This window comes from Labrus mixtus, chromosome 23 (genome assembly GCF_963584025.1).
Source record: "Labrus mixtus chromosome 23, fLabMix1.1, whole genome shotgun sequence".
Classification (NCBI taxonomy): Eukaryota; Metazoa; Chordata; class Actinopteri; order Labriformes; family Labridae; genus Labrus; species Labrus mixtus.
The window spans coordinates 13070276-13088598 of record NC_083634.1 but is presented as its reverse complement, the minus strand read 5'-3'; the positions used below and the strand labels follow the sequence as shown (position 1 = coordinate 13088598).

The 18323-nt window shown below is 41.6% G+C and overlaps 1 protein-coding gene across 6 annotated transcripts in view; it reads left to right on the top strand.

The window, feature by feature from the left end:
- The first annotated feature begins 200 nt into the window (after positions 1–200).
- Positions 201–18323, top strand: part of ppargc1a (peroxisome proliferator-activated receptor gamma, coactivator 1 alpha) — a 251163-nt gene continuing 233040 nt past the window's right edge. For 2 of the 6 annotated variants that reach the window (XM_061031323.1, XM_061031321.1), the window contains exon 1: positions 241–377. In XM_061031323.1, the coding sequence (XP_060887306.1) occupies positions 297–377 (81 nt within the window). In that variant the 5' untranslated portion in view covers positions 241–296. Of the gene's footprint in view, positions 378–18323 lie in introns of all 6 variants that reach the window. The other 4 variants (XM_061031315.1, XM_061031317.1, XM_061031316.1 and 1 more) reach the window with 4 other exon arrangements.

Genomic DNA, 18323 nt, shown 5'->3' with positions numbered 1-18323 from the left:
CAATTTGGGAACCACCGCCCTCGAAAGCGTCCCACTTTTCTTTTTTTTTTTTTTTTTTTTTTGGAGGAGACGCCCACGTGACGGAGGAAGCTGCTCGTTTGACAGCTCGCACGGCGCAGGACGGAGCAGCACGCGGGGCAGAGAGACAGAGAGAGAAAGAAAGAGAGAGAGAGAGGGAGACAAACACGGAGACACTCGTCGAGGGAAGACAAACAGAAGACACAAATCTCCGTTTGCAGCACAAGAGCTCCGAAGACCCCCTCCACACCGCGACGGCTGGCTCACACACACACACCATGGACGGTTATGCCCGGACCGAAGATGAGCTGTTCTCCTCGTGCCTCCTGAACCTCACCTGGGAGAATTGCTACGAGCAGGTAGGACACCAGTCTCTCCAACGAAACTGCACCACTTTAGGGAAAATAAGCCTGCCTGCTTGCTTAATTCAACATACTTTGATGAAAAATGTGTCGGATAAGTTTGAAAAGTGCAGGTGGCAAGTTAAAAAAAAAACTTTCTTTTCGATTATTTAATGAGGAAGAGGGTCCCGAACACCCCTCCCCTCTCTTTGTTGTAAATCTCTTCTTCCCGGTACTGCGAACTTCTACTGCTTCACGTCACATTTACAGTAACAATGAGATGGAAAAGGAGCCGACTGAGCGTCTCCAAGCTACTTTTCTGAAAGGTCTCCTTCCCGAAACTTGCACATCCCTCTCAGTGAGGGCTCACACATCCTGCCCCTTACAATCAATAATGAATGAACCTAGTAGGCCTAGACAAAATAAATCTAATGCCGGATATCCCATAAATAAATAAGTCGCAAACACAAACTTGGCATTCTTTTGAAGAAACTGAAATGCGTCATCTTCCGTATTATACTTCTTCAAGTCAGTGCAGTGAGTGTTGCTTTTCATGCAGAGATCTTGCATGTCTCTGGTCTCTTGTAGACCCAGGAGTTGCCAGGTCTGCGCGTGAGATCCGGGTAGTGTAAACTTTGGGTGGGGGGGGGGGGGGGGGGGTTGCACTTTGAGTTTGCAGTTGAGAACAGACTCGATGCTGAGCACTTTGATCCCCGGGTGTCAGGCCTGTTCTCACACAGCCGAGCAGCAGTGGTGTCTGCTCCGAGATAATTACCTAATTCCTCCCTCTTCCCTCAAGCTTAATCAGTTCTGCCTTTAAAATACACTTATCGTGCTGTATGAAATCCCTCTTAATTCTCACATTCCAATTTGTGTGAGGAATGTGTGAGGCTAAAGTCATCTGCCACAAGAATGCCAATGAAATCATTCTCTATGAATGCTAAGAGGGCTCCCAGCTACTTAGCAATTTATGCTCAATGATTGATGCCAAAATATTTGTACAGTGATTTTTATGGTAATTTACTTGAATGCCACCATGAGAGCTCAGGATATATATGCAGGATATTTATTTCTGTTATCAGTATCCAGGTTGCGAAACAGTGAGGGAGGACATTTAAACAATAAATCTCCCGTGGTTTAGTGGGCTACCATTTTTGAATTACAAGTAATCACAAATTAAAGAGGATTAGGCTCTTAATGCTTGAGCCCGCGATTGGCAGTGCTAAGAGTCATATTGTTTGAGTTATTTAGGCACCGTCAACAAAAGGCGCCGCAAAACATGATTCAGAATTGCTAAGTCATTGTGATTGGCTTTTTAAAAAAAAAAAAAAAAAAATGTGTAACAATTAAGCCTCAGCAGTTTCTGCTGCAAAATGGATTTTGGCTCATCAATTGGGAGCCGCACACTTACAAACTTAAGACAGTTAAATCCACATTGAAGAATTGACTAAGCAGCAGAGATTTTGGCTGTACACACACAACCGTCCCTTGTTTTCAGCTTGAACACAGAAGGTTTAAAAATAAATTCAGTGGCTTTATTTTTTTCTTCTTAAAGCTACTGTGAGGTACTTTCTGTTTTGGTTGGTCTTGGAGACCCCCGGTTGACAAAGTAACCTCGCGTATCTCTTCTCTAATCCCGTCTTGTACAACGCTGTGTCGCATCAGCACGCGAGCGATGGATATCCCGATAGCATCCGTTTAATATTACCTTCTCTGCTTTGTTTTTTAGCTTCCCCGTGCAAACATTACATTTTGTTTTATTTAACCAGGTTGGTCCCATGAGATTAAGAAACTCTTTTCAAAGGGAGACCTGGCCAAGACAGGCAGCAGCAAAAACACAAAGTTACAGACAGAGACGCAAAGAGACACAAAGTACAATTTACAAAACACTAATCTTTGCATCTAAAGAGAGAGCCATCTATGGGTCACATCTGGGAGTCAGTAGTTCAAGCAGTCAAGCTAAAAACACTGACATCATAAAGAATCTGCTTCCATGTCTTTCATTTTAGATTTAAACACCTTTAAGGACAACAGCTCCTTGAGTTTCAAGTCATTCTGCAAACGATTCCACGCTGAGGGTGCAGAACACCCAAAAGCCCTTTTTCCCCAGTTCTGTTCTAACGTTTGGGACAGAGAGCATAAAGAGGACCTTCGCAGTTTGTTATTAACCTCAAGGATGCATGGTAGGCTGTATCAAGCATATGGAGACACTGAGCACGACTTGTAGTGCTTTTGTATTGACGAGCTATTGACTCAAATCACAACTCTCAAAGGTTCATCAGAAAACGGCTCGCGGTGAGCTGAATAGCGTATATCTGGATATTATTAATACGCCACCATCACCACCAGACCATCAGGGTCCTCTCTAGAATTGTTTGACAGTGTAATAATGTTGTATTCTTTGATGATTAAGTTATTTTCTAAAGCATTGGCTGATTATCTTTGCATTTCTTATTTGATATGAAATAGGTGCACAATCCATACTGAAAATATCATTGACCAGCATATTGGTCATTCATGAATTTTGACTGCTTGTGTTGTCGCTCTCTAAATATCGTAGCTGTTGAGTCTTGTGCTTTTGTCTCAGTTGAACACATAGAGGCTTTGTATGCATTCTGTACAATGATTTTTAATGAGTTACTTTGTTACAACAGGTGTCCACTCCAGTGATTGAACATTGCCGTTTCTGTCTTCCAAACGTGCTTTTTCTCAGTATTATTCTTGAGCTTGTGTTGTGTCGGTCAAACACTTGCTTGACAGAACAAGCAGCTTGAATTCAACTCAACGGTACGGTCTTTACGCTTGTCATCAAAGAAGCACGGCCCTGTCAATCAGAAGTAATGCAGCTTCTAAAAATAATGCAAGACACGTTTTGAAAAGATGACTTGAGAACCTTTTCGTCGCAGAATTCCTAGAAGACTTAATCACTGGATGAACTATTAAGGAGGGATCGTTAGATGCACGTGTCTGTCATAACGGAGAGTTAGAACTTCATTCTGGTTTCCAAAAGGGGCTCGCGTGTAATCTCCCAACAGTCCGCCCCCCCCCTTCACTTAAAAATCCTCCCTGGTAACAAAAAAAAACAAAAAAACGCGAACCTTTTGAAAGCAGGTCATCTGCTCGACCAGCATGTTGTTAGCCATGCACATATCCTCCCTCGCCCTCCCTAAGTCCTACGGCGAGCGGGTAAATAAATAAATAAGGAAGTAAAGGGAAATGTTGACACAGCCTGTCCTTGTGGCCAGATTATCCACTCATGCTTGAGCGCTGGGTAAAGGCCCTGCATTATTCAGCCCGAGACACAGAGATGGGGGGGAAAAACTGTGGAAAAGCTGGGTCTTGCTGCAGGAGTGTTTGGTGTGTGAGTGTGTGTTTTAGGGTAAGCGCCTTCACTTTTCAAAGAGCAGACATGGGGATAGTTGAAATGCATGGGATGGGGAAGATGATGCCTTTTTCTTAATTATCAAATGAACTCACTGCCTCCCACTTTACTCCGTCTCTCTGTCTGTTTCCCCCCTCTGCTCCTCTCACACTCTGCTCGTCAGGCTTCTTGAAGGCTGCTGTCCGTGGTGCTGAAAGTTTCATCACACATTTTCCGTGCATGTCTTTTTTAGAATTCCAGTCTCCAATCCTCTGCCCCGGCTGCCGTCGCTCTTCAAAAGCAATGTATTCAGTTTGTCTGGACAAAAAGCGTGCCAGCACTTGGCAGTACAGCTCAAAACGGCGAAGCCTATCATTCAAGATGTTTAAAAAAAAAAAAAAAGAAAAAAAAAAAGGAGGCTGCAGGTAACACAGCGTGCTCTCAGAAGCAGTAAGGACTAATGCACTTTTTTATGTCTCTGCTTCTGCCTACAGCGTGTTTCATCACAGCTCGGCTCAAGTTACGTTCGTCCTCACTCAGTGGCTCGGTTAAATGAAAGCTCCTTTTGTGCGCTCTCTTATGTACAGTATTTGATCCATGCGAGTTACTTCTCTGTCTGTGTAATGAGTCTGTAGCCCGAGTGGATTGATTGGAGGCCCACTCTACAGCAAGGGAATGGATAAAACATGAAAATATGATCACTTTCTGGGGTGTGAATGTTTGTGGATTTGCAAATTGTGGCTCTTTTTATCCTCTCCTTTACAAAAATAGTGAAATTAAATAGAAAATGAATTGGAGTTGATTTATATCATTGTAAATTAATTTGAAGATAACAACTTTCAAGACTGTTGAACGGACAGTTGAAGATGTCCTCTTTGACCAAAATGCTAATTGTGGTTAGCTTCTTTCACTATTTCTGACGTTTTAAAGGACATATAATACATCAGTTATATCATAAAAAGGTAATTAACTGATTGAATTGTTGTGAAATACTTTTGTGAGCCAAATCACTGCAGACTTGGGTTTGGTTCCAGCGGGTCCAATCCACTGCTGCCCCTAACTTGGTTGGGTTCTCAATTAAAAACAGTTTGCAGCCTCCATGATTGGGAACCCAGCAAGAGATAAAGATTGTGTGTTTGTGCGAGCAAATCTTACTGGATGTTTTTTTTTTTTTTTCATAAAAGCATCGGTCTTCAGGAAATATATGATGGACTGTGTTCCACAAATGGTAAATAGAGTATCAGAGTGGAATGAGTTAACTCCATGTGTAAACGGCAGAGTCTCATGGTTGTCTCACATAGCTGCGTGGATGCAGTGATGATCTGCTCCAGGCTCCAGAAAGTCACTCACTGTTTGTCATGGTTTCAGAGCGTGGTCATGCTCTGCACCAAGAACTACTCCCACCTCTTACAACTACCCCCCGAAGGAGTGAATCTAATTTCCATGTTGGCACATCTTTTCTTTAATCAACAAGTGTGTATCTGCTGAACACCTTGCTTTTTTGATAGCAACCCACAGGAGCAGGGCCTGTTGGCAGTTTAATGAGAAGCGTGTTGTTCCCTTGCAACATATTGCCAAGATATGGATGGGTAATTATCTAATCAAGACTTTGTGAAAGTGCTGCTACTTACTCACCGCTGACCCGCTAACCGTCTGCCAGTGCTTTTACTGCAAGATGTTTACATACTTTGAATTTATCATACAGATATCAGGATTTTTCCTGGCTCAAATTGAGGCTGAGGTGGTACCTCTCTTATCGTGTATATGTGCATCCTGGCTCAACCAAAAACTTTTACAAGCAAAGTTAAGATTTCTAATAGTTGAGTTGTTGAAGAAAGGACAAGTCTCACATTAAAACCTGTTTTTTTTCCACCAAGACCAAAGTGCCCAGTCCACAATTTAATTCAGTACAACATTAAAGCTGATTTTTTTTTTTTAAAGGAAAGTTGTTAATTCAATTAGGTCTGGGGGCTTAGGGGGTCCCACACCCCCAGGAAATTTTGAGCATCAAATGTTTTATATCTTGTATTCTGTTTTGCTTGTATGCAGTAATTTATCATGAAATTGTCTGTATTTTTGTACAGGAACATTTATTTCATTTGAATTATAAATGTTTGGTACTTCATGTATGAATAAGACATTCAAAAACATCAGAAGAATAAACTTAACCTTGGACAAAATCCTGAGCTGGTAAAGACTATATATATATTTAACAACTGAATGTATATGTTTGTCCATCATAATCCAGATCCATTTTTATTCCCAGGTTAGTAACCATTGGCTTTACATAAGGTTGCAAGGAGCCCAGGTCCATGTTAGTGGCATCACAAGCACCACTGGGTCTAAACACCATAACCTCGGTTTTACTTTCATTAAAATTGAATACGTTTAAGGCCATCCAGGCTCTGATGTCCTTTAGACACTCCAGTAGTAGTTTCAGGGAATGGCATCCTTTCTTTTACTGGACAGGTAAAGTTAGGAGTCATCTGAGTAAAAGTGGTAGAAGAGGCCATGTTTTTTAAAGATCTTTCTTAGGAGGAGTAGGTAGAGGGAGAAGAGGATCGGCCCGAGGATTGAACCCTGGGGGATTCCATGAGATGATGCATTGTCAAAGTACTGAAATACTAACGCAGTGCTCAAGATGAGAAATGAGAGTGGTGTGGTCTACAGTGTCCAGTGACAAGACCCAATCCTAACTGTGTTTCCATGATCTATTTGTCTCCCTCTGCCTCACTGTGACTGTTTTTGTGGCAGTAACGAGATTTTCTTTGTTTAATCTACTTATTATTTACATGTTTTCTCTCTCACTGCTCCTACAACACTTTAGCAGGACAAAGCATTTTAATCAAACACATCAATGCTGTAACCAATATGTTTGATATTAACAAATATGTTGACTGAATATCAAATAAATAATATTTATACAGGTTCAGCGGTGCTAGAGAAAGAGAGACAAATGGACTAACAGACAGGATGCATTGGCATATGGATGTGAATCATACAGGACATTTAGTGATCAAGGCTTTGTTTTAGCTCTTTAAAAATAGAAACTCTGTAAGACTGTAAGTCTATCAGTAAGGTTTATGAAATCGACTGCAGTCCGTTACCAGAGACAAACGTTGATAACGAGTGCTGTGTTGGAAAACAGTGTCCATCATGAAATACCTGTTAGAATCCGATGAGGGCCAGGGGCTTTATGAAATAGGCTGGAGGCGGCTGCCTTGTAATTTTATATTCAGTAAAACCCCTGGTAGCGATTGGCAGAGTAGCATGGTGTTTGTGAGTTAACAGGAGTACTTTGATTTGGAACGTGGCTAATATATTATGTACACAAATGTAAAAAGGACGTCAAATGTCTTTGAAAGATAAATCTTTTCTTTTCAAATCCAATTTGTTGAATATTGGGAATGGACAATGGGATCTATTGCTAAATATACATTTAACAGATAGTTTTTAAATAAATCATTAGCAACAACAGGGCAACATGGCACTTGGTACTTATTTATATCCATACATGCCTATGCCCAAGTGTGATGCAATCCTCAGTTGTAGCTGTCTTGTCTCCATGGTCATCTTAAAAAATTTAGCAGAGCAGTGGGAGTACAAAGAGAAGAGGAAGGGCTGGGTTTCTAAGCAGAGAATAAAAGAGGTTTGGTGCTCACATTATAAATACAAGTGTACCCAAAGCACACTTTATTTCAATTCCAAAGGGAAACGTGAACCACCAGAGGGAGCAACAAGCTTTGATTTCTTATGGGGCTTTGGAAATTAGTCATGTCATTAGTTAAATGTAGTGTAAAGATTTTCAAAAGGAGAGGCCTTTGAACTCCTTCACAACTGGTGAATACATACTACAGACAGTATTAGATAAGAAAGACATTTGAAAATAGGGTTAATGGAATATCTTAGAGCATCATTTCCAGTCTTTATTATGTCCCTGTGAGGTGCTTATTTCATGGATAAATTAATGTGATCACAATAATAGCCGTCAGAGATATGAATCTTGTTTTCTAGCCTCCTCACATGCACTGAGCTGTCTGAATCAACATCATAACAGAGGGAGCGCAGACACTCCAGACTGCATTCTTTGATTATGTGTGGGAAAATGTCTTCCTCACCATTGACAATCTGTTGATACCTTGCAAAATCTGAGATGAAAGCCAATGCAGCTTAGACTGTGAAAAAATCCTTGCCTTCTCACCGGGAGGTAAAAGTACTCTCACAAACATTGAATTGTACATCAGAAGTGTTATCAATTCCACCTGAAACGGAGGGGGCCCCGGTGGCAGAGCAGAGTCCCCCCCCCCCCCCCCTTGCTTTTGATCGCACCAGCAGCGCCTGTAAACAAGTATTTTCCCATCTCCCTCTCTGTCTGTCTCTCCGCTTCCCTCCCTCCCTTCTCTCTGTCTCTCTCTTTCTCTCTCTCTCTCTCGTCCTCCCCCACCAAGGTGTCTAGAGGGGGAGGTTCCTTTGATTATCTCCGCCGTGGATTAATTGCTTTTCTTAACCTCTGCACAGACGTGCTCCTACACCGCCCCGGAGCCTGCCGCACGCGCCCAGATGGACCCCTGCCAGGAGAAAAACAAACCACACCGCGCCTCTATCTCCCCACCTTCTCTCAATTACTGACCTTCATCCTTTCATTTCGCCTTGGATGTTATCATCGGCATTATCAGTGTTTTTACTTTGTTTGTTTAGCTGCTTACTTGGCGCAATGCAGTATTCCTGGCTATATTTTAAGGCAGACTGAGCACGTGTGAGAGGTGTATTAATTTCTGGGAAGAGTTACAGCAGTAGATGAGATGAGTGTGTGTTGTCAGGTAAGTGTATTGTGTGTCATAAAGTGGCTGTGGGTCACCAAGAAAGGCGGAGGGGCAGTTTTAATGCAGGCATATTATTACACTGCCTTTTTTTGGACTGTCTCTACTCCATGATTAAGTAGATTTTGGCCTTGAGATGTGCTGGCCAAGCAATTTCACTCACGTTTCTTTTTTTTCTTTTTTTTCTTGTCCAACCCTGAGTGCTCTTTTCCATCTCACTTTGCCTTTGACACGCATGTGCATCACGTCTCTGAAAAGGTCCCAGCCCCTGCCTCCAAACACTATCATAATGCCAGGGTCTGCCTGCCTCCTTCAGACCTTGGCCTTTTTTTCCGTTTTGGACACCCTGAAAGCACATTCAAGGGCCATTTCTATGATTTATGCACTATATTTCACATGCAGACCACCTACTGTACCTTCACAGTTTGGACAACACTGTGCTAAAATGTTCTGAGGACAATTCACAGTTTGATTGCTACAGGAGTAAAGAAAAAGTTTTAATCAATTTTTTTTCTGTTGTCAGTTGTGACTGAGAGTTCAATTTAGACGTGAAGAAGTTTCTTTTTTAGCCTAGAGTTGTTGGCAAGAAAGTGTTGGAATATATAACCTTTCTAGTCTCTGTGAGGAGTTTCATAATCCACCACTCACACTTTCTGGTCTTGGTCTCGCTCCAGTTCATCATCTTTATCTCACTAAGTGAATCCAGACAACTTCTAACTAAAGTTTTGCATGACTGTTTATGACATTACTGTAAGTGGCTTTAGGGGGATTTTTTTTTTTTGAGTGTAGCCTAATTGGTTCAGGTGTTTGATACAGAGAGCACTGTGGGGCTCCAGTCTTACAGAGATGAGACAGCCCACACATGCACGCACACACAAACACGGATACACAAATGCAAAATCTGCATGTGAGACATGAGCAGACGCATAATGTGCACACTGACTCCCTCATTCACTCACTAACAGGCTAGACTCCCTGGACTGTGCGGTACAGTGTGCTGTTGCTGATTTTCCCCATCAGCAGAAAGCTGGGATGAGCTGAGCTAATTGAGCTGGGAGGCCCGGCAGGGGGAACAGGGCCCCTCTACGCACCGGCTCGTCACTTCCTTTCTTTATCCAACCACCACTGTGTCCAAAGTCCCATATCACCAATCTGCACCACACAAAGGAAAGTAGATAAATGCACGATTCGATGTTTTAATAATGCTTTAATAATGCCAGATTCATAGGATTCTATGTGCTGCAAAATTCACGCCTAACTTTAAGTCCTAGCAGTGGTTTGCATTTTTTCTTCACAAGTGGAAGGTTGAATTATTGCTGTATTGAATAACACCTAAAACAACAAATAAACCTTCAGCCCTCACATACATGCCCATAATGACAGGCCATTGTGTTGTAGCTCAGTGCTACACCTAAACAGAATTACAAGCCCAAATGGACAAACTGCATTGTGTGCCTCACAGCAGACGAGCCGACAACAAAAGCAGATTACCTGTTCTATTTGAGGGATATTAAGATGTTACATGACATCCGATGGGCCCTCGGAGGCCTGTCATAAAAGCCACAGCAAGCTGTTGAGACACAGCCTCGGAGTTGTTTCCATCTTTTAGCTGCACTTGGGGACTGATTATGGTCAAGCAAACGGCCTTTACCTGGAAAGTCACTTTCACTTTCTCGTCCACCATTTGTTAGTATGGCTAATGTCTCATTAAGTCCCTCATAGGGGAAATGATGTGCTCTTTGGGTGAAGGTTAGGCTCTCAGCTTATCATGAGACAAAAAGAGAGACTGATTATGGCGGCGCAGGCGTGCCTTATCCTGTGTCTTTCACAACAAGTCCTGTTTGTGTAACTGCTGGAGCTGCTCCATTAGCCATAATCTATTGGCCCTCCCTCCGTCTACCCGAATAAAAGTTAAAACATTTGGGCTGAATGATGAATGCTTGATCAGTTTTACATGGTGCTCTGCAGAAAAGGAGTGGACGGAAAAGGAGATGGGGGGTAAATTTTACATTATCAAGGAGATAATTACAAAGCAATCATAAGCTGTTTCCGCTAAAGTGGTAAACAAGCCAAGGGCTTGTGCTCTTTTCCCAAGAATAATTAAAAGTCGCTGTTCATTCTATGCATCAGTGTCCTTTCCTCCACTCAGCGGCCACCTATTGGCATAATAAAGCAGAGGATGGGTCCTCTGCAATGTAATTTGAATGTTTTTGGAGATCTATCAAATACTCAGTCATGAATGTGTATTGCGCTTTTTCCTCAGTTATTTTTTTTGTTGCTTAAAGGCTATTCTGAACAGCTGTGATTTGCTGTGTCACAAAGCAATAGTGTTTCCAGATATGGATGACTACCCCGTACTTTTTTCTTTAACGCCTGAGTAACGAGTTCATTCATTGATTGGTCTAGTCTTGAGAGAATGGGGACTTGCCAGTGGAGGTGTGAGAATAATTGATGAGAAGCGTCTCCATTTGGCTGAATTCTAAACCATGGAAATTGCAATCAACTTTTCCTTCAAGTGACAATAAAATAGGAAATTCATATGCAGCATGCATTTGAGCCAGGACTCAATACTAAAAAAGAACAAAATGGCAAGACAAACAAGATCATTTTATCCTTGGATGCACTTCAGATTTGTGTACTTTTCTCCACCGTTATAACTAGATTCAAATATTTCCATCAAACTTTGTCATAACTTCTTGGCATAATCTTGCAACCCTAATCTTTTTTGAAAAGTCAAAAGATTTAAGAAAAACAAAAGATAAAGTCTTGCATAAAATCAACTTCTTTTCTCAGTTTTGCGAGCACTGTCTATAACTTAAGATGTCCATGGGCTGTGTCTCATCACAGCGCTGACATGTAGTCGTTACTCCACTTCTAACAACACCAGAAACAGTCAATTATCCGTGGAATCGATCAACATAACCCCACTGCCACTCATTGAAAAGAGTCAATCAATCTGCATGAGCCTTTTCCATCCTTACATTGCCGTGTTACAAGCATTTTTGTGTGCAGGCGTGTATTGGATGCTGCAGGTTGGCCGATGATGGATCCACCCGAGTGGCAGCCAGTCTCTGATTTATGGTTGTTTATTGCCAGAGAATGGCTGGAGTTGACCCTTCCCCACTTCCCATGATGCCTGTAAAGATGCACATTGAGTTTAGTGATTTCCTTGCTGGCCAAGGTGATGTCATGCCTGCAGAGTTTCTGTTTGCATGAGTACCTGATGTTTGCTCTCAAAAGCTCCTAACTTTGACTCACTTACTTGCACATTGCAGCGTGATAATTGCCATAGCGGTAGTCTGCAAGGTTTGGGTGGGGGTAAAGGGGGACACGGCGTCCTACCTACCTGATGACATGCAAGGTTTATCACGTCAAGCAGAGACATGGTCACCTTACCCCGGGCCTCATTGTGACAGCCAGCAAGTCACTGGAGAGCACCATTGGAAATCAATAAGCCCCTGCTCTTTAATTGTTAGAAAAAACGCCTCCCTGTTTACAGCATCGCATCATCAGTCAGGACAGCCTGACTTTCATTTCTTTTTGCCTTTTCCTCTCTTCTCCTTGCCCCCCTCCTCTGTGGGATGTGCTCGCTGGCTGATTGTCGGTGAGATTATGTAACAGAAGCTGGCTGGTTCTTATTTTTGGGGAACCTGCTTGATATGTATACAGAGAGTTTTCTGATTAACTTCAGGGCGCTAAAGGCATTTATGTGTCTTATCTGAGTGATTGTTTTTCATGCTAACAGGGGGCATGTGCTCGCTTCTGTCCTCTGTTGACTTCAAGGTGCAACTGTTCCACTGTGTGTGCTATGTGCCAAGTAAAGAATCAGGTAACTTCCATTCTACTTTCTATCTTTATTAACCCAGCAGTCCCTCTTACTGCGGATTCCCAGTCTTTTTGGATTATGAACTTCTTCAGCTAGGTTATTCCAGTTCCTGTCTTTGCTCTGGTTATACATTTTCCCTGTTATTTTCAAACCACAGAGTTATGTATGGTTATTGGTTATGTTCTATTTCAGTATTTTGACTTCTGCTTTTCTTCAAGATCCTGCCGATTTATGTTCAGGACTTTGAAGAACTCTTCAAAGTTCCCCTGAAAATAAACGGCTTTCCGTAGTGACGGTGTAATCATGACTTCAGATGTTTGGGGAAATGGGATCTTTACATTGGCTCAGCTAACTTTGCCGGGTCGGTCTTGAGGTCTTATATTAAATGTTGTTTTTTTTTTCTAAAGAAGTCCTTAGAGTCTTTTAAATAATCGTGGGGCTTAAGCTGACCGGACCGAACCCAGAAACTGAAGAGCTTGGAACTTAATGAAAGATAAAATTCTCAACTATTAAGTGTAAACCAGACTTAATAATGAAGTTCTTCAGATTAATTTGGGCAAATTCTCTGGTTGAAAAACACTTTTTTTGATCTACAAAAGATCATAAACTTTTATTGTATTCAGGAGAAACATGTTGTAAACATGTAGAACATGAAGGATAGCAGAGTTATAGCTGAAATGCACTCTTTGAATTCTCTGTCTGTCACTTCATTTAGTTATTGCAACATTGAACAATGTTATTAACACATCTTGTTTTCTCATGTTGTGCAGGCCTAATGCTGTTTATATCCTGTGACCAGTTTAGGGTCCAATTCAGTTCACAATGTGTCTTTATTACTCACAGGTCAAACCAGGTAATTATGGGATACTCACGACTTTCTTGTGAGAAGCCCAAAGCCAATAGTTACCGTGTCTCCACACTCCCCCCCCCTCCATCTGTGTCTCCACAAGCTTCTCCTATTAGTGCGTTACCTGGGGAGGACCACGGCTCCAAAACTCTGATTAGGCCCTCTCTGGCTAATTAACTGCCTCGGCCACAGTTGGCCATTTGCAGCGTTTAATGGAGGGACGATGGCACAGCTGTCCTTCGTCTGTCATTCATCTGATTTGTGCCCTTTATGCCACAATTTGTGCCATAAAATGTATAAATAGCCAAAGCTAGCTTAGCATTTATCACTCTCATTAAAGTGACAGAATACGGTGCACACTACATCTTCATGTGAGCAGGCTGTATTATCTTTATTAGAGAGAAGGAGGGAGAGTGTAAAAGGCTTTTGTCTTCGTTGAGGAAATTCCTGGTGATTCCTCATCCGGGGATTTAATTATGAAAATGTTGTGGTACTTTAAAATGCTGCATGCAGGCTGATCGCTGTCTTCCCTCGTTTTTTTAGGCTTTTCAAGGCAACAGGCTGCTGTATTATTTATACCTATCTGTTCTGGTTTAAAAATCAGAAGGACACTAACATTCATTCAACTAGGTGCATGGTTTCAAGACTTCAAATCTCTGAACATCCTTCCCTCTGTCCCAAAGACGGGTACAGAAGCATCATACAGTTAGCGGGATGGCTCATTTTGAGCACTAACTGCTCGCAACTACGCATCACCATCCACATACTCTAATAAACCCTCTGAAGCTACAGTCTGTTTATGCTCACTTATCAACCCAGTTACTCACACAAGCCCCAGGCTCTTTAGCATCATCCAGTTGTTGTGTGTTCATTAAGCAGCGAGAGTGTTTGCCCACTCTGCCCTAATGTGTGCAAAGAAACGTCCAAATATTTTATTTTTTCTTGCGAAGTGCTGCTCGGATTATTTTGGAGTTGTTTGGTTTCATTCCTTCTCGAGGCTATCTTTTGCATTCCACCTGTGTAACATTCTGCTAAAGCATGTTTACAGAGTTTTTCTGAACTGCTGTGCACATACGCACATGCACAGAAATTTAAAATGTAAATGATGCTGCTTTTGGTCAAGTGTCGAACCCAATCTTCCAGTTCATGTTGAAACCCTCGTGCCTCTCTGGGTGTTTATTTCCAACGTTGTTCTCTTGTGTCTGTGACTACCCCCGCACTTTTTCTCTTACTTCCCGAGGGGGGAGTGGATAGCACATGTGAACGGATCACTTCTGATTAGTGGGGCTGCTTTAAAAAGCTGCCTGTAGTGTTTTTCTCCAGAAACAAACAGTGGTGTGGCCTCCCCAGGGATGACTGCCATTTCCTTAGCACAGCACAACCCCGGAGAAAAGTTGTTTTATCTCCCAAGTGCTGTTAACTTTTGCCTTTAAACTGTGTGCTTGCCAGTGCCTTGTTTTTCACATCACACGATGATATCGCGCAGAATGGCGACAGCTGATTAAAAAAGAAAAAAGACAGTCGGATACAGCTTCATCTACAGCAGAGGATGGCTTTTAAAACATTTTTTTTTACAGCCTCACAACATAAACTCCCTGTCATTTAATGCTCTCTGCAAATTTACATATAAAGTGTCTGATAAGCAGATTTGTGTGTAGCAGATGCACATTTGCACAATTTGCAGAAAAACAAAGGTTGAAAGAAATTTGACTTTGTTTTGAATACATTTGAACCATTTGGCATTTTGTGTGAGAAGAGGCACAGTGAGGAAGGATGGAGGTGGTGGGGGGTAAGTAGGTAAATGGCACGGGTGGGTGGGGAGCAGGAGCAGAAGCAGGCGACTGATTTGCCTCCGTTCTGTCGAGAGGATTTACGGTGCGAGTGTGTTGAGCCATCAATCAATTGTGGCGCACTCCAAGGACAACTTTGTCTCTTTATGCAATTTGTAAGGCTGTCCAGTCAAATTGATTCCTTAACCAGGAGCCGTCCAGCTCCCAGAGAAGAGAACATCCCCCCCCCCCCCCCAAAAGAACATCAACCTCCGTGTTTGCTGTAAAGCAGGCAATAAATGATTGCGCTGTTGACTATCGATGGCCAAAATACAACTGCAAAACAAAGTGGGTGACAAAATAACAAGATTAAAAACGATCGCTAGAAGTGATTTGATTAAATGTGATTAAAAGGAACAACTGAGGACTGATGCTGTCAAGTCCCTGTGACAAATGATTCTGCCATTGTGATTGTTTTACTGTCGGCCCTTCATGGATTATCTCCGGGACAAAAGCAAATTATGTCTACAACCAAATATGGACGTTTTCTCCATGGTTTTAATTTGCCTCAAAACCTGGGCACATTAAGACCTTGGCATGCATGTGGTACAAGCACACAGCACAGTAATGAAGAGTGGAACAGCATCATAATGAGGGAGCGTTTCTGCCACGCACGCATGCTCCTAGGTTATGTTGACTCTTCAGATTAGAGGCAGCATGGACTAGACGGTGGCTGATGTCTCCCCGTCTGTTGACTGCTGTCTTTCAAAGCACAGCCTCTGGTCTGCCCAGATTTGGATGAAACAGCGCCCACTACCTTTTCACCAGAGGACTTGCAGCTGGCCTCACATTTAACAGGAGTTTTCTTTTTCAACACTGATGAGCAGTTGCAGGGCGCCGGTTGTGCTCTTGGGCAGGCAGTGTTCTTTTGGCAGAAGCACTTTTACACATCGCTATAAGGAGTTTGCTATAGTTTTTAAGATGTGTTTATTGAGTTAATTTCACCCTAAATTAAATAATGCACAAGGTAGGCATTTGCATGAGATGTTTGTTGGACGGTTTGATCCAAACTTTTATAATTTTATGAAATTGTCAACCATTAGTGAGACTTGTTACTAGGGATGGGGCATCATTTTCAATTATTCAAATAGTCGTCTTTTGTTTTTTTTTTAGGTTTTCATTTGACTTTTATCTCGTAAATAAAATTAAAAAAAATACCATTATTGTTTTTGGTTCCCTGGTTTGAATGCTGTACTTTTGTCAGGCATCAGTTACTGTTTGCTAGCTGTCATTAAATAAATGAAGATAGCATCAGTGTCAGGTGACACAAGTGTCGCGTTGAAGACTGAAGGGATGCTAAGAAACAAACTTGGTTTCTCTTATCTCATATGAATTATGCCTTACTAGTTCATGATGATACCATTGTAGGCTTTAAAATCTTTGCTCACGTCTTCTTATCGTCCACAAGTTGGATCTTTCTCTTTGTTGATGTGACTTAGATCTAGTTATCATAACTGGTCAAAGTTTTCACTTATCAGTCATTAACAATTTCCTTATTTCATGTCTATGGATTTGTAGTCACAAGGAATCTAACACAGGCATTCATGTATCCCTTGGGATCATTTGTTGGACATTCGGTTAACCTTTAAACTTTTGATCCATTCCAACAAACAGATCAAAATTTCACTTCTGTCAAAAATTCAGTTATGTCCAATTTTGTAAAAAAAACAAACTATTATATACTACTATACTATCGACATCATCAGTGTATTTGCAGTTACAGTATAAAACGCTCACATGCTACACTATGTAAGGCCATGATCTAGACCTTGTTGGCAGCTGCTGTAGATTGATGGTTGTATATTGTAAAACTCGTCTGCATATTTAAAGCCTAAAGTTTTTTTTGCCCTAGTGCAGCCATTCAAATCCAAAGAGTATCTTTATTTCATTTTGATCAAGTATGCAGTGTTTTGTAAGTCATACCACCTTAAAAAATAGCCCATGACTGGAGCTAGAAGAAACCCCATCCCATCATTTCCTGCTGAGCACGCACTCGGTCTTCCTCCGTGTCGACTCTGTGGTGATTTGGGACGTTTAGCGGACAATAGGGGAGCGATTATAGAAACAGGCTGTACACTTGAATAATTGATGCCGGAAATCATGCTCAGCTTTTCTGAATTCATAATGATGCCCACCCTTATCCCTTACCCCAACACGCACACAAATGCACACACACGCTCTCTGACACACACCGAAAAATATTGAATTTGTGTACAAACACCTACGATGGACTGCCGTGATTCACTTGTCTGGGTGCCGTGATCACATTAATGTGGAAATGATTTAAAGGAATCCAACATTAATGGCATATGATGGATTACACTGCCGAATAAATGTCTTAGCGTTGCTTTTAATGTAGTCTTTAAGATTTCAGATAAGCATCCCCTCATTTTTCTGCTGTGAAAATCAAATTCAAAGGAACATTTCCCTTCCATTCCACTGACTGAAATGACTCCAAACATAAATATAGAAACAAATTGAGTCAAAGATTATCTAATGGAGCGTGCGTCAGTGCAGTTTGTCACAAGCTTTATATAAGAGCATTGCTCAAATGGCAAACGTTCTTTAACTACCGAAAAACATTTTATTTTTCACCACATAGCGCACGTTTTGAGCCGTTCCACTGCGCTTTATCATTCATTTAAGACGTGAAAACACTCTGCCACCAGTAAGCCTTTGACAGCTGGCACAAGGCACGCATCAAATCCATGTGAAGAATGGCAGAATATATGACAACAAATAGCCTCAAAATCTAGTTCATTTCAGTTTGATCAAGAAAAAAAAAAAACTTCCATCTGAAGGCTGCCTGACAACCGACACCATGACATGTCAGCCACACTGCACATTTTCTGTGTGATAAGAGAAATCTAGAGGGAGGGAGATCCACTATTAACTACAGTAGTTTCCTGCACAAAAGAGGTTTGAGAGACTTTTTGGTCTGACATCCCTGGCAGCTGAAGAGAAGACAAATGAGAAGTATCAGTGGTTCGCACCAAGTTTGCCCATCAGAAATTCCCCGAATTGTCCTGTTGATTGCAAGAAATCAAATCTTTCTGGGAGTGTCATTTAATATTTAATATATTGGTGATTTATCGAAATATCAAGAAAGAATAAAACGTCATGTGTCAGTAAACTAACGTTATCCTCCATGCTTATATGTCGAAGTATTTTATGTTTTTTTTATTTTTTTTAACTTTTCTTACTTTTACTGGTTAGAAAAAAAAAAGAGTACTGAGATCAGAAAACCCTTAAACGTATATAGCTTCACTCACACTTAGTTG